The sequence below is a fragment of the Juglans regia genome, chromosome 1, assembly GCF_001411555.2.
Source record: "Juglans regia cultivar Chandler chromosome 1, Walnut 2.0, whole genome shotgun sequence".
Classification (NCBI taxonomy): Eukaryota; Viridiplantae; Streptophyta; class Magnoliopsida; order Fagales; family Juglandaceae; genus Juglans; species Juglans regia.
Window position 1 is genome coordinate 7,258,847 of NC_049901.1, and position 16,696 is coordinate 7,275,542.

Below are 16,696 nucleotides of genomic sequence, written 5' to 3' on the forward strand. Positions count from 1 at the left end.
TAATTGTTGAAAATATAGGATTTGCCTTAGCGAACTAATTCGTCTACGGGGTTGATTAATTTCGTGGGAAATTGATATATGTCGGCAGCAGACTTTTCAGGCAGTAAATCTTCAAAATGTAAACCTTATTCTTCACGTTCATACCCATTTTCTTGTAGTTGAAGCAGTATAATATTTTTTTTCTTTCATTATCCGATACGCATGAAATGATCAAAACGCGTCTCCTTTATGCATCTGAAATACATGTGAACTTGGACCGGAAAAATAAATCTAGGTTGAAGTCAGCAGTTTGTACTTAGTTTCAACCTGCAAGAATTAATGGTTGTGTTTTATGATTTTATAATTTGAAAACTATATTATATGGTTTAGCTTATTAAACAAAATAGAATCTTTCAAAGGCAAATGAAGATGGGAGGGTATAAAATTTAATTTTACGAGTGTTTGCCTAAAATTAGCATAACAGACCGGAATGGTAGAAAGAGTCATTCTCGGTCCACTGTAGCGATTCATACCTTAGCCGGTGTGTTTCGAAACCCCCGGCAGTGGTCTAATATAACTATATGACGTCCATACGTATATCCATAATAGTGAACAAGAAATAAATGCAAAGAGGATAAAGAAGACAAAAACACACAAATTTATGTGGTTCAGTATAATGTTTATGTCCACGGGGGTTTGGGGAGAGAGAATCCACTATCATATGATTGTTTTATAGTCTCTCACAATCTCTCATCCTCGCTTTACAATGGAGATCAAATGCCTATCTTCTGATGGTGGCTGCCCTGTCATTGGTGCTCTGGTTGTGAGGTTAAAGAAGCTTCAAGGTAAGTTGAAGTTTGGAAGCTCCCTTGAAATCGTTTGATTTCCTCTTCTTTATCTTCTATCTCTTCCTTTATGTCTCATCTTCTCTTTTATTCTTGACACCATGTCCATTTGTCATTCATTTTCTTTTCTTCATCTCTCATTTTGTTGTCTTTTAATTGGACTTTTTGATGGATTGGACTTAATTTATTTTGGGTTGAAATATTTTATCCCCTTCAATGAAGACTATAGTTTTACAAAGAGATTTTATAAAAATAAAATTTTATGAAGAATGTAATTTCATAAAAAAATTTTACAAAAATAAAAATCATATCAGGGATGACTAAATGTGAAATGCTCGATATATTTTATAGAAACAAAAAGTTCTATAATTATCACGGCAAATCATATAAATTTGTGAGTCTTCTGTATGTTTTACAAAACAAACATATCTTTAATTTTATAGGAGGGCTTTTTTTGACAAAATGTAAAACGAGAAATCTAGTAGGGTACATGATTGACTTGAGTTCGTGTACGAGTACATTTACAACTTGGGCTTTGATTATTTTAAGGTATCAATTACAACAGTTGCAGAAAATAGTAACTATACTAATCACATTGTCTAATACGATCTACGCATTGTCTGATACATGCTGACCAGAACCAGAGAAAAGATCGTTCTCATCAACGGTAGATATCTCGCCACCTGGATCAGAGGTGCTGGTCCCGGCAGAGCCCTCAACGACCCCAATTTGGCCGCCCATGTTCAACTCGTTGATTTCCTTGTCGGCGTTGTCTTCGTATTCTTGGAGCTGCAATGCGAACTCAAGACCCCACAACACGTCGCTCATATTTGGCCGTTCTTCTCCTTGACAGCGCAAGCAACGGTCCACAATCTCCCCAAACTTTTTCAAACACGCAGGTGCGATCTCGGCCTTCACATTTGTATCCACGATTTCACTAAGGGTCCCACTTCGATAGAATTTGCGTCCCCACTCCGCAAGGCTGACTTGGTCCTTGGGTAGACCTCGGACCACAGCTGGCCGACCACAAAGGATCTCGAGTAACACCACACCAAACGAGTACACATCAGACTTCACGGTCAGTTTCTGCCGTCGGTAGTATTCTGGGTCCACGTACCCGAAACTACCCCTCACCACTGTGCTTACGTGGCTTTGAAGAGTACAGGTGGGACCCAATCTGGATAACCCGAAATCCGAAACCTTGGCCACCCATTTCTCGTCTAGCAGGATGTTCGTTGACTTCACGTCACGGTGTATGATCGTGTTCTTCGCACCACAGTGAAGATACTCCAGCCCACGGGCGGCACCGATGCAAATTTGGAGGCGCCGCTTCCATGGAAGAGGTGGGTTCTTTGTTTTGTGGAGATGCTCGCGGAGAGTCCCACGGGCCATGAAATCGTAGACGAGGATCATCTCACCTTGGTCTTCGCAATATCCGATCAACGGCACGAGATGGACATGACGGAGCTGGGAGAGCAGCTCGATCTCGGTCCAGAACTCACGGACCCCTTGCTTCGAAGATGCGTTCAACCGTTTAATAGCAACTGTGGTGGAGCCCCCGTCAATATATCCTTTGTACACGATACCAAATCCTCCTGATCCAATGACTAACTTTTCGTCGAAATTGCGCGTGGCCACTCTGATTTCAACGAGCAAGAAGTTACGGCAATGGTGCGACTGTAATGATGAAGCGTGGGAGTTTGTGGAACCAGGTACCTTGGGGAATGAGACCCACGAGGACCTGGACTCGCTGGTACGAGAACCAGAGTCCTTGACCCTAGTATTTCTCCGGAAAATGAAGATGCAAATAACGGAAGTAGCTATTAAGACTCCAATGACACCTCCGATAACAATGATTATCAATGGCAACCTCTTTTTCCTTTCCGTTAATTTTTCGTTGCCTTCCGGGGATGTGGGAACCACCACTCCGTCCAGGTTGAGCCCAGCAAAACAACCGTCCGATCGGTTCAACTTAAATATTTCCACACCGTTCAACAATGCATCCACGTATCGTGGTTTCTCAAGCACACTAGGATGTAGCGCCAACAACAAATCTAGTTTGCGTTGGTTTCCATTAGGGATTAAAATAATATAATCTTTGTACACTGGAATTCCAGTGCTGCCGGTCCATGATATCACATCTGCATCTGTCTCCGCCGTTTGATTATCGATGAATATTTCAAAAACACGGTCGTTCTTGTACACAACCTCTTGCACGGTTTCGCAGAAATGAAGCCTAAAGAGATAGTTAAACCCCGCGTCCACCGTGAAGTTCCACGTGAGGTTGGAATTCAAGTTGGCCGTGACATTTCTACCCATTGAACGAAAAGTTTTGTACACAATCTCCGGCGCAGTGTAGGACGGTATCTCCGTCGTATACTGTATGGTGACATTAGGCAGTTCATAAATTGTAATCCCGAAATGGCCAATCACATACGGCGAGTCGTCAACCCATGATCGGAACATTCCTGTATCCTCGACGCCCGAGACATCCTTTCCCCCAACGTTTAGCCTATACATGGTCTCCAGAGCGGTGGTGCCATCGAAATAGAAGCGCGTGTTGTAATCTACAAACTTGATTCCAGTACCATGGGCATTGTTCATATATAGATTATCCGGAATAGAAACGACCTCTATGCCATTAATGAAGGCGTAGGAGTTAAGAGATATAAAGGTTATGTTGAGACACTGGGTGCGCAACACGGGGATTATGAATTCTTTGACAACGACGGCTGCGGGAGGTTCCAGAGCCAAGATGGTAAGGAAGGCACTGAAGTTTCTCAAGAGAGTGAAATCATTGGCGGTGACGGAGAAGAAGGACTTGGATTTATCGACGGCGGCGTACGTGGCGGGGTAGAAGTAAAGACGAACGAACTTAAGGCCAGAAGAGACAGGGAAGGAGTAAGTAAAGTTGTTGGGAAAGATGCGTGCGGTCATGTAGGGAACTTGGGCAACAGAAGGGATTTGTTCGGTGGGTGTGGATGCATTGGAGGTAGTTTGAATATTATTGTGGGGAGAGAACTTTGAGTGAGAATCGCCCTCCCAGTTCCGGCCATCGGGTGAGGTTGATTTCGTGGAGGAGGAGCCACAGTTGAGGAGAATATAGTCGGGAGCAAGATATGGTGGCGGGCTGTGCTGAGCGGCGCCGGCGTGGGCAAAAAGGAGATGGAGGAAGGACACGTAGAGGGCGAACGTTTTCATGGGGTTGGAGATGAGCTATTTCTTATCGCGACTATATGTGAGAAACTTATGTGGAGGATGATGATTTATTTAAAAAGTAGTTTTAGCCTGGTTGTTGTCTCGTGAGATAAAAATTATTCATAAAAGATTAATTTTACGTGCTATAAAATATTTAAATAAAATTATTCAAATAATAGTTGTAGGCATTTTCTAGGATTAAAAACTACTTCCAGATAGGCGGCACTGCCCGAAGCTTCGGCCCTCTAAGAAATTAGACCTTGGGCTCTTGCTTCGGTTTGGATCGATAGGGCTATCAACCATCTCATCTAATTTTATTTTATTATTATAATTTTTATAAATTTATATAAAAAATATAAAAAATAATTTAATTTTTTTAAATTTTCAAATAATAATAATATTAAAAATTAATATTATAATTATATTTTATTCAACTTTAATGAGGATACAAGATTAATGAGGATACATGCACTAATGTATATAGTTTCACAATGAATTACTTTAATGCATTATCTTCTTGCAGACTTGCCGTGGTTAGATCTCTTGTACATAGATTATTGTCTATTCACGTTTGCTATTGTTGAATCTCAGGTGGACGAAAATAGCTGATATGAGAAGCATACAAGGCCCAGGTAGATCACTTCCCAGTGTACGAGGAACTCGTCCGAGGAAATTTGTGCCATACAAATGTAGTGCACGCAGGCCACGTGGTGTCTGCATCGGTGAGGCCAGTTCAGATGATTCAACGCAGCCTCCAAGCCAACCATTGGAGCATTATTGTGTGAACCCAAGGGTGGAAACTCAGGCAAACAGAGAACCCTCCCCGAGGGAACAACCGGAACCTGTTGAAAGTAATCAACTCGGTATAGTTGACTTTGATCTTGGGTTATTTTATTTTGTTTTATCATAGTTGTGTAACATTGATTTAATCAAATGAGACCCCTAACGGAATTCTGTTGTTATTATGTCAACCAGGTGATGACGGCTCATCTGTGCCTGTAGCCAACCAAGAACAGACGAGACGTGGACGGGGGTCGGCGAAGTGTACTGAATTTGAAAAATTACGTAAGCATGGAAAAGTATTGTTGAAGATAAATAGTGGAGAAACAGCACCATGTTGCAATAATGCAAACATGTTTACAACACGTTTAAGCTGGATTATTAAACATCATTGCAACATGAGCTACCCGAGATGGACTGATGTATCCCAAGAGCATAAGGATGAATAAATTGATCGTGTTCGGGTAAGACGACATTTGGTACTTTGAAGTTGATCTTTAAAAATTTAGACTATATAAAATTCATGAGTGTTCACTACTCTAAATTTTAATGGGCTATGCAGGGTGACTTTGAATTAGATTGGGACTTGGAGAACCATCGGTTGGCTGTGACTAAACAGCTTCGGAAGCGATTTAATGCCTTTCACCACCAACTGCATAAGATATATATGTCATATGCCAGCCATGACGAGGCATTGGCCAATGGGACTAGTTTGGTGGGCCCGTTGGTATGGTTTAAGCTCTGTGAACGATGGGGTAGCGAGGCCTTCAAGGTATGCATTTTCCGTGTTCAATCCAAACCCAAACAAGTTGGGTAATAACTCCCCTAACTTGAATATTTTATTTATTGCGATGTACTAAAGGGTTACAATTTATGGTTTATGATGACAAAAAATATCAAATAAAAACCAGGAGAATAGAAAGATGCTAAAAATTAACCACACGATAGGTCGCAAATCTTTTGTGAGGATGCTAGAACAGAAGGTAAAAGGTTTGAAGTAAAGTATTATCCACACAATACATTTCCCATTTTGTAAGCTCATATAATGTCAAACACACACTAAATTGGTATGTTTCCTTTAGGAGGTAGTTTTTTTGGACGGAATATGCTAAACTCATGTTTCTCTCATATATGATCAATAACTATTATGCATGCATTTGCTTATATTGATTTATTAGATTTATTAGCTATCGATGCCATATGTAACTTAATAAGATTTGCATGAATATGTTTCGTGCACACAAACCACACTCATGTAGCGTGCTGAAAATGCAAACTTGGTGGAGTTCTACAAGGAAACCCATTGGTCCAAGAAGAAAGATAGATTCGTGACACCTGCCACCGAAGAAATTTATGTGAGTATTTGCTACCATAAATCTTATTTGTTAAATGATCACCAGTTTGTTCCAATATTTATCAGATTCAATCTTAAAAATGCACTATTAGGACATTAAAGTCCATAATCGGTTCATTATGTCCTATTGCAAAAAGATATGGTAGGAAAGATGGATACTCTAGAACCAGATAAATGAACTGACGAAGCAGCAGCGGGTGTCTTCAAAGACGTACTTGGGCATCGCTCAGGTTATACTCGAGGATTGGGAGAGATGGTGATCCCAGAGTCTACAAGACAACGCTCATTGGCACGAGAGAGAGAGTATATAGCTTTGATTGAGAAACATAAGAAAGATGCTGAAGCGTCCAAGAGTGAGATAGAGTCAATGAAGGCAAACATGCAGGCTATGATGGAGAAACAAAACAAAACTGATCGTATATTGAGGGCCATCTTCGCTGCGTGCCCGTCCCTCATTGAGTCTCTTGGAGAGACTCATTGAGGGACATTTTTCAATGGGTGGATTTTTTGTGGGTGGATGTTTTGTGGGGAAGGTTTTGTGTGGTATTTTTGGGTGCCTTTTTGTGACACCTGATGGTGGAGTGAAAAAATATATATATATATATATATACACATATATATATATATATATATATATATATATATATATATATCCAATGGGAGGTTATACCGCAACATTGTTTTGTGGGAGCAAGCTAGGTTGGGAAAGTATATGTTTTGGCCCAAGATATATTCTTAAATACGTATTTAAGAATATAAACAAACTTTATGAGATGATGTTAGCCATACTCACTACACGAGTTAAACATGTAAGTATCTACGCCACCGCCTTCACTATACTTATGACTGGGTGAATCTAATGCTTACCAACATTTGGTTGCTAATTAATGTATAGGTTTGTACACACGATGTATGTACGTGGTATGCTGAAAGGGTCGGCTTACGGCAGAGACCAATGGGTATCGGTTCATTTTGTAATCTTCTTCGTGGTGCATGTTATCATGTCGTGATGGTACGTGAAATCTAATTTTTTGTCTTATGCTCGTATTATTGTTTTGTACATGGTATGAATGGGATAGTACGTGTTTCCCGAATCTGATTTAACCATATTCCTTGGGGGGAACAAAAAGTAAAAGCAACAAAGAATTCATCTTGGGAGTTCTTTATGTTTTTGACCTACTTAATTAATGTGGACAAACCTCTAATTATATATTCTGTGAGAGATCATCCAACCATGGTCCATGATTGTGTCCCTTTCATTAATCATGCAATCTTAGGCATCTAGTAGTACTTGCATGTGCTGAAACATTACAGCTGTAGTTAGGATCTTTAAAAGATGTTGAAACCATGCAGCTTGATGCTTTTGTGGATCAAAATTATGTAATTTTACTCATTCTCAGGGAATAAGTAGTACTACAAGATCATGTGTTTGGTATTGTGTTTGAGAGGGGAAGACCATTTTTTATAATTCCAAATAGGAGGAATTATGTATTAAACTTCATCTTGATCTGGCATGATTGCTGACGTGTCATTAGTTAATTTGTGGCTGTTTCCTTCATGAGAATGGAGCTTCCGTTCCAAAGAGTTTATAATATATAATAATAATATTGTCATATTGATAGTCAACCTGTAAAGGCAAGGATGATAGATGTCTTTAAATTCTACGTAGATACTATTTAAATCTAATTATTTTTCTTAGTGAAAATAATTAGATAACAAAACTGACCATGGAATAATTGAATCCATGGGCCGGGGGTGTTCCCTTTGATACCCACTCATATTTGGGTGACTACTAGTGTCCTTTAGATACATTCATTAGTTTTCAATTCAAGGTGGCTCTTCCCTCTATCTTTGCATCCCTTGCAACTAAAGGGAAAATGTTGTATTGACTTCTCAAACGGACCCTATCATTGAGCTCTAGATTTGAAAGAACTTTCCATTTTTCAAAAACTTCTTTTTTTAGCTAACTCAATCAATAAATTGTCTGTGTGGTTGTCCATTTTATTTAGGGGTGTTTTAAGTTGCTATATGTACATGTGGAAATTCTACTGAAAATGGCTAAACCAAGGAACCCGACAAAGTAGATACAAAGCTAGGCTGTCTTTGCTCAATTTGCCATGACATGAGCTCGAACAAAGTTGGCTAGATTGACTCTTGAAGGGTAAGCCATTCTGGGTAATAATTTAGTTATAAGTAAGTGCATATCTAAAAATAGATACTAATGTATTGACAAAGATCTAAAAATTTTAGTTATAAAATATGCATTGTTTATGCATTTCCTTAATTGATGTAGGTGTTAATGATGTGGTAGGCTTTTACATGCAGTGGCATAGTTTTTAAGTTGATGTAGTAGCAGGCATCAAATTCAAGAACATCGTATTCCAAGTATTTTTCAACGATTTATGTATATAAGCTTGTTTCGTAACTGGTATGTAACATTTTTTATGTTGCAACTTAGTTTACTAGGGTTAACTAAGTTTAAAGTAAAGGCATGAATACCTATATATACTTCCATTTTAATTTTTTGTTAATTAGATTAACAATATATATACAGTAAATATATACCCTACATTCATATAAGTCATGATAGATTACCTTTAAGATTTAAAACACAATAATTAACTAAGCTGAATGGGTGATTTTGACCTAATATATATACTATAGAAGATCATTTTAAATGAAAATTTCCTAACCATAGTCTTCATTTCCACCTGTTTGTCCTGTTCTTTGCTAGCTAGCTGTTTTAAGTTTGTTCTAATGTAGCAGCAGTACTGTATGTTGCTACATTCTGGGTGACCTAGTCTTGCATGGTTTGGTAATTAAGTTGTTGAATCAGAACCAAAATTAAATGAAAAAAAAGGTTTTAAATAAATTACAAACAGAAAATTTCAAGTATTGTTCTTCAGCCCACATGTTTGATGATGAATTGTCACTTTGGAGATTTTTACCTTGAAAATTTCTTTTGCACAGTGAATGGAGAACGCTGGGATCTTACATACTTGATAACCCTGTTCATTGAAGGTGGATCTTTGTCACTCAATCACCAGGTGCATCGCAAATCAAATGTCAATGTGCGAAGTTGCAGATGAAAGTCTCAAGCAAACTTTGTTTTCATATTTGTTTTAACTGATACATTTGTAATGTGGATGTTTGATCTATACTTTAGAGCTTGTAAAAGACATTAGCTGCTCCCATGGATGTAGTACTTCATTGCCTTCCATTAATGCACCATATGCCAGTGTATAGGGTTGATGTACTGATGTATTGGCGTGGATGGAAATTTGAATTTGTATATATATATATATATATATATATATATATATATATATGCTTTTATGGTTAACTACAAGTATTGGAAAGTACTATTTGGAACTTGTTGGATGATCAAATTAGGTACCTATGGAAAATTGGTGTATTTTGCATACTGGATTGGTACGGGTTGAACATACCAATCGCGGCGATTTCCAGGTCGCTGAGAATAAGAGGCAGCATATGGATTTTTTTTTTTTTTTTTTTGTAGCGATTTTCATTTTGACGTGAAAAACAAAGTAATGAAAAATACATTTTTGCGGCGATATGTTTCGCCGAAACTACTGCTTATGCGTCGAAGTCTGTTTCGCCGCAAATAAAATAAATGCGCACAGACCAATCCGCGATAGAGTTGAAAACGTTGGCAAAACACTACTGCGGCGAATTAAATCGACGCATAATAACATTGCGGCGATTTTGGATCGACGGGAAAAAAGCATATAGCAGCGAATTTTGGTCCACGATGCAAATAATAAGCATCTATTCACGGCGTTGTCATAATACCGACGATATAAAAAACGCTGCAAAAACTATTTGGCAGTGCTATTTACAAAGTCCCAAAGATATTTGCGGCATATTTTTTGAATAGTTGCAGCGAACAAAATCACAGCAATTAAGTATTATTCGCGACAAAATTTTGGTTTCGCTGGCCCATATTTTAAATGAGTCAACAATTGCGATGAAGTTTCGGCGCAACATAATTCACTGTAAAAAAGTACATGCAGCAATTTATGGTGTTATTGGCGACGAATTTAAGCGCCACAAAAGGGAGTTTTTCTTGTAGTGCGTGCACATAAGTTAACACCACCAATAGTACTGTCTGTCTATGAGGAAAACCAACATTAGATCAAGAGGCCTACATTCGACATCAACTTTGCAGTAGCAATGATGACCTGCTGGAAATAATTTGTTCTCATAAATAGTTACAATGCTCAAATTATGAGTATAATTATAAATTGAAATTTACAGTGTATTGTAGATAGATGCTCCGATTGCTGCTTTTTTCTATAGATTAATTTTTGTGTTTTCACTAGGTGTGCTACTGGCCCTTAGCCACCCATCTTACAGCTCAGGCCCGCCTGAGCGGGGTGACTAAATCAACCCTCACATCCTGTTCCCGCTCATATCTCTAGTCGTCTGCATCCGCTCACCAGACAGGTGAATTGACACCATCACAATCCGGCCACTCCGTCCAACAACACATTTTCACAAAAAACAAATTACACAAAATTGCAAATATATTAGAAAAATTGCATAAAACCAACAAGTCTCAGATATGTGCATAAATCTTAGTAGAAACACAGATTCACAGTCATAACCGTCATCCATGTCCACAACAGTGGCTCATAAACCCCACATACCAACCATCAGTACCTTGGGTAATAAAACTTGCATACCTGTGGTCGTGACTATGGGTCATAAAGCTCGCAAACCCATGATCGCAATCATGGGTATTTAACTTACAGATCCATGGCGACGACCGTGGTCCTACCTTCGCAGACTGCAACTGGATTGTGGGTGGAGAAGAATAAATGGGTTGAGAGGAGGAAAAGCAGATGAAAGGAAGAGAATGACAAGAAAAATGAGAGAGAAGAGAGGACGGGGAACCGTGAGACGTGAAAGGAAATGGGAGAAGAGAAGATAAGGGAGAGGAGAGAGTGAGGGAGTAGGGAGAAGAGGAAAGGAAAATGGAAAAATCTTCCCATCAACCTACTGTTGCTAGGAACGTAGTGTTTTCAGATAATCCTCATCACACATGATACAGGACACCCAACTTTGATTCCTCAATTATTCATGTCTCAACACCTAAGCATTACTTCGCATCAACAATGCCATTAAAGAGCCATATACTTTCATACATGTTTAGGCTTCATGTGTCAAAGGACCTTCCTCAAAGAATCGCTTCAGCCTCTCACCTATACAAATTAACAAGCAGGGACCCTAGCCAATAAAATAACTCATTTTAAGACCAAAGACGAAGTAAGACATTTAATGTATACCATTTCAAGGTTTTGAACTCATAAACCCCACAGTGTTATTCAAGCTTACAATTGTAATCACCATAGAATAAATAACCCAAATTGAGCATATTACAGCTTGCAAGCTCTTTAAACTTTATGAGATTCAGTGATGACCCGAACACCATAACACAACAAGGGGTCAAAAAATCATACCAAGAAAGAATTTGCTTGTCAAAATCCAACTTCAGGGGAAACGCATTTCATCAAGACCTTCTTCCTTTTCATCTCTTTCTGTGTGCTCCTTGCCTAATAGATCCTCATAAAAACAAAAACAAAACTCAAATTACAAACCCGACATTTGTGCTCAGATACCAACTACTTAACTAAGATTCAAACAAATAAAACCATAAAGACCTTAACTTTAAGATCTACAACTTCAAACGTTGCTTTTGAGAATCGAGAACCACGTAAATATATATGAACCAACACTTGTGAGATCGAAGATCGAAACATGTTTCGAGAGTAGTTAGTGGGTGTCGCTTGGCCGAGCGATGGATATTGCAGGGTGGCGCTGGGTAGGCGACGCAACGTTGGTGCTGGGGCGATGTGGGATGTGTAAATTGGAGGGGCGACAGAGGAGGAACGAGGGGCAGCACATGACAGAGGGATGGGCGGCGCGGGGTGGCGCTGGACCTTCTGATGGTTGTAGCTGGGTGGTGCTGGGCAGTTGACACAGGTGTTGGGCGACGCGGGTGCTACAGGCGCGGGATGTGCTTCAGATTTCAAATTAGGTATTTGTTGGGATAAAACAAGCATTTAGAAAAAAAAAAAAAAAAACCCAGCTAAGGTGTGCTACGAATTAGTTGTGAACAGTGGCTGATCTGTAGAAGAACTCTTTTTTTTTTCCTTACAAGCTAAGTAAATCTACATATTTGGAGGGTTACTATTCTCCACCTATTGAATATTTTATGAGTTATTTCTCTCACCTCCAAAAAATTATTAGGTTTGAAAGAAAAATATAGTTGGCGAATAGTAATTTATTATTAATTAACATATGGTCAGTATAATTGCTAAATATGAAAAAGAAATTTTAGAAAGAAACATGTGAAAATCTCTCTTGAATGAAATAGACAAAAGGCAAAACATTTGATTTTAGCCTAATTCTATCATTGCCTAAACCAATGCTAATACTCTTAGAGCACTCCCAATGGGTTACGTAAAACCCCTATTTCTGTAAAATTTGAAGAAAACATTCTAAAAGTGGCATCCAACGGATGATCTATTTCATCTGTAATTTTCAATTGGCTACAGTGTTACCACTACATCTAGCGGTAACTATTCAAAGTTGTAAATAATTTTTAAATAGTTTCTCTCTCATCTGTGTACTTTCCCCTCCCCTACCGTGATTTAGTTTATTTCATTTTAGCCCCTTTTCAGCCCCATCTGTTTATTTCACATGTCTTCCGTTCATCACAGTTGCCTTATCCTCACCTTCCATCTATCCCTGTCTCAACTCCAATTCTGAGTGGATTTTGGGTATGGTTTCTTACCCTCCAAAATCATCTTCGCCAACGGCCTTACTAAACAATTGAATCCATTAGTCTCCCGATCACTTTCCTCTTCCTTGCTAAATTTATCCAAACCTACGTTAAATTTGGCGGAGATTGACAAACTGTGACTATTCTAAGCTCAATCCATAAGGGGAGTTTAACACCCTGGTTTATATCCTACTCCAAGCTCCTCTCACAATGCATTGCTTCCAAGTCTGTAAGATCAAGCATGGAAGTCCATGCCCATGTAGTTAGATTTGGATTATCTAAGGACCGGAATGTTAGAAAGCATCTAGTAAATCTGTATTCAAAGTGTCGATGTTTTGGGTATGCTTAAGGGTGTAAATTTAAATCGGAAAACTGGACCGGACCGGTTGGTCCGGTTTTGAATCAGTCCGATCCAGAACCAATTCCTATATTATGAAAACTGGTCGGATTCGATCCGGTTTCAGTTCTGTAGTTGGACTGGACAGAACCGGACAGGTTGGAAAAAATATATATATAAAAATTAATTTTATATATTATACAAAATATTATATATATAAGTTTTATATATAATATATAATTATATATTAAATTTTTATATATAATTATATATCATATATAAAATAATTTCATATTATCATTTATAATTATAACATAAAATATTAATTTTAAATATGAACATTTGTAATTTGTCTGATAAAATATTATTAATATAATTATATATAAGATAATTTTATTATCTATTCCTATATATAAAAAGCCAAGGTCGGCTTCTGTGTCATGCATTCCGTGTCTTTCGGTTTTAAATTATGCACTTTCAGTTTTTTGGTATTCGTCATTGCGCCCGAAACGGCAGGTTTATTTCTGCGTTGCTCTCACTCAGGTTTATTTTTGGTATTAAACCATTTCACCAAGCCGTCGCACTGTGAACCCAAGCAATGCACGTCTAACACCCAAACCAGTAAGGCAACCACCGTAAACGACAGGCACCAAGCCCAAAGCCCCACCGCACTACAGCCACCACCACTACCTTTAGTTGGAAACCTGAAACCAGACGTGAACCCACAAGGGGATTCACCGTTGCACCATTACCAGGATCAAACTGAGAGCCTCTGTTTTAGGAGGCCAAAACCAAAACTATTCTGTTCATCAAGATTGGAAGATAATCCAAAGCATGGAAATATAATAGTAAAAGCAACATTAGGTGAGGCGACACACTCTGTTTTAGGAAACCAAAACAGGGCATTATAGGAACGTCACAATTCCACCGGTTCTCAGAACTTTTCAAGGTTAAAAACTCAATGCGCGAACCAAAAGAAAGTTTATCGTGAGTGGGATATAGTGGAGAAATTTAATGCGAGTGGGATATATATATAAGCTGCTCATTCAAGGTTCATGCCGCGTATATATAATATACATTATATATATATATATATATATATATATATATTCTTGACTGTGTTTAATGCGAGTGGTATATTGATATATATATATATATATATATATATATATATTTATATATCTGTTTATCTCTTTATATATATAAAGAAGCTATGGAAAACGTTGTTTTAACGGTTTTTATTTTTTTTCGTTAAAGTTAACATTAAAGATATCGCCATTCAAAATCTATATTAATGATCTATAGAGCTCATAAATTCTCGCCGCCTTTGCTTTAAATCACAGTGATCCACTCAAGATCTTTTTTCTTCTTTTTTCTTTTGTGCAAATCTCAATGTTTCTCTCCCCATCTATAAGGCTATGATACAGTTGTCTCTTTTCTCTTCTTATAATTTTTTTTTTCTAAGTGGATATAGCATGTTAAAGTTCTATTTTAAAAAACTTTCACCGTTTTTTACTTTGTTATGAAATTTTAGTATTGCAATTTGTATTATTAATTTAAGCTTTCATTAAATTTTAAATTTAAGCATCATTTTTCTGCTTAAAATTTTTAGATATTTGAGAATCTCTTTATGATTAAGAAAATATTTTTTAATGATGTGTTAAATTTATTTTATTTTTTTAAAATATTTAAAAGGGTTAAAAAATCTACTTATTTAGTGACTCCACGTCCATTGTTGGAAATCTTTCCCTCCAATATTCATTTTATAGACAATTACTTTTCACCAGATATGAGTTGAAACGATTTGCAATCAATGGCGATATTATTTTATTAATAATAAATTAAAATATTTGCACAAACATTTCTTCTAAAAATTTATTATAATTTGACGTAAAAAGTACAATTCTATATAGAGGTAAGGATAAATGTGATTGACTTTGCCCAAGTATTTTATTACATGTCATGTGTTGGTTGTAATAAGGGACTTGATATAAATACAATGAAAGTTTCGTTTGTATATATTGCAAAAGCTAAGGGGTTTGCAAACCACAATAAGTATCTTACAATTTTAATTTATAATTGATATCTAATTTAATTTAGAATTTAACACCGTTCAAATTGAAAATAATATATTCAATGCACTAAAAGTGCTAGGGCATATGTTAAACTGGATGATAATACTAAAAAGATAGCTACAACTATGTTTAGTGAAGTAGCAGAAGAGGCATTTGATTGTTCAACAGTTGAGTTGATGGAACATGCTGGAGATGTATCTTTTAAAATTTTTATAATTCAAAAATTGAGTTTGGTTATAATGAGTTAATTAAAAATAATTTGAGTTTTTATTAATTATGTAAAGCTATTCAAAATTTATTTTGTAGGAACATCGACCATATATTAAAAGCGTTGTGAAGAAATTATTAAAAAAATTTGAAAGATTCAAATTTATGTAGATCTAGAGAAACTAATGGAGAAAAAATATAAGTCTTTTAATGTCCTCTCTATTGAGGCAATGGAAGGTGAGAAAAATGCTGAATTGTCATCCTAGAATCAAAATTATCTCAAACAACTTTCATAAAATTATGGGCGATGTTTATTTATAAAACCATGTTAGAACTTCTATTAATGCTCTTCTTTTATAATATATTACAGAGTGTAAATATTTATCATATTACATCGTTATTTAATTAAACAAAAAATATTAAGTCCTTATTAATAAAAAATTAGTTCTTAACAAAAAAAAAAATTAAATATAAACTAAGCAAACGTGCATTGCACGTTGCTTTCACCTAGTATATATATAAAGTGTCTATCTAACAGAAATTGTTGGTTTAACCTTTTTTTGTTGTTTTCCATTAAAGTTAACGAAATTTGTCAATTTGTCTGTTATCTATAAAATTCCCATCTGTTAGCCATCATAAAAACAATCTCATTATAAAAGCAATCTCGGTTAAAAAAAAAAATAGAAAAAAAAACTGTTCATATTTATTCTATTCAGGCAGATTCATGCATCTGTAAAAGAAAAAAAAAAACTCACGCTCGAGATACGCAACAACTATCATCAGGAATGAAAGAAAAATAATGATTTACACTGATAGAACAAATAGTATATTTATTTATGAACAGTAAAAAAATTAGCTAGAAATTAAAACCAAAAAACTTTGCATATTCTTCGGTTCAGGTAGATTCATGCATTTGGCAGGATAATGAAAAATTGTCATTAGTCAGCGTCAGTCCATTCTCTTCAATATTTCAGTCCTGCACCACATTCAGAGAACAGAAAATACTGCACATGGAAAAGATCTGGGGGTTAGTCAATTTCCTTCTGCATATTGTTCTTTATTACAGGTGATTTTTTGAGAAAAAAAGTTTTGCTTCTTAATTTTATTTGTAAT

General features: G+C 36.7%; 1 protein-coding gene across 1 annotated transcript; it reads right to left on the reverse strand.

Annotated features, from left to right (window-relative positions):
• Nucleotides 1–1,234: 1,234 nt before the first annotated feature.
• On the reverse strand, nucleotides 1,235–4,072 carry LOC108988156 (receptor-like protein kinase FERONIA). The gene has a single exon (XM_018961302.2). The coding sequence runs from the start codon at nucleotides 4,023–4,025 to the stop codon at nucleotides 1,434–1,436; it is 2,592 nt and encodes an 863-aa protein (XP_018816847.1). The 5' UTR covers nucleotides 4,026–4,072; the 3' UTR covers nucleotides 1,235–1,433.
• Nucleotides 4,073–16,696: the final 12,624 nt, after the last annotated feature.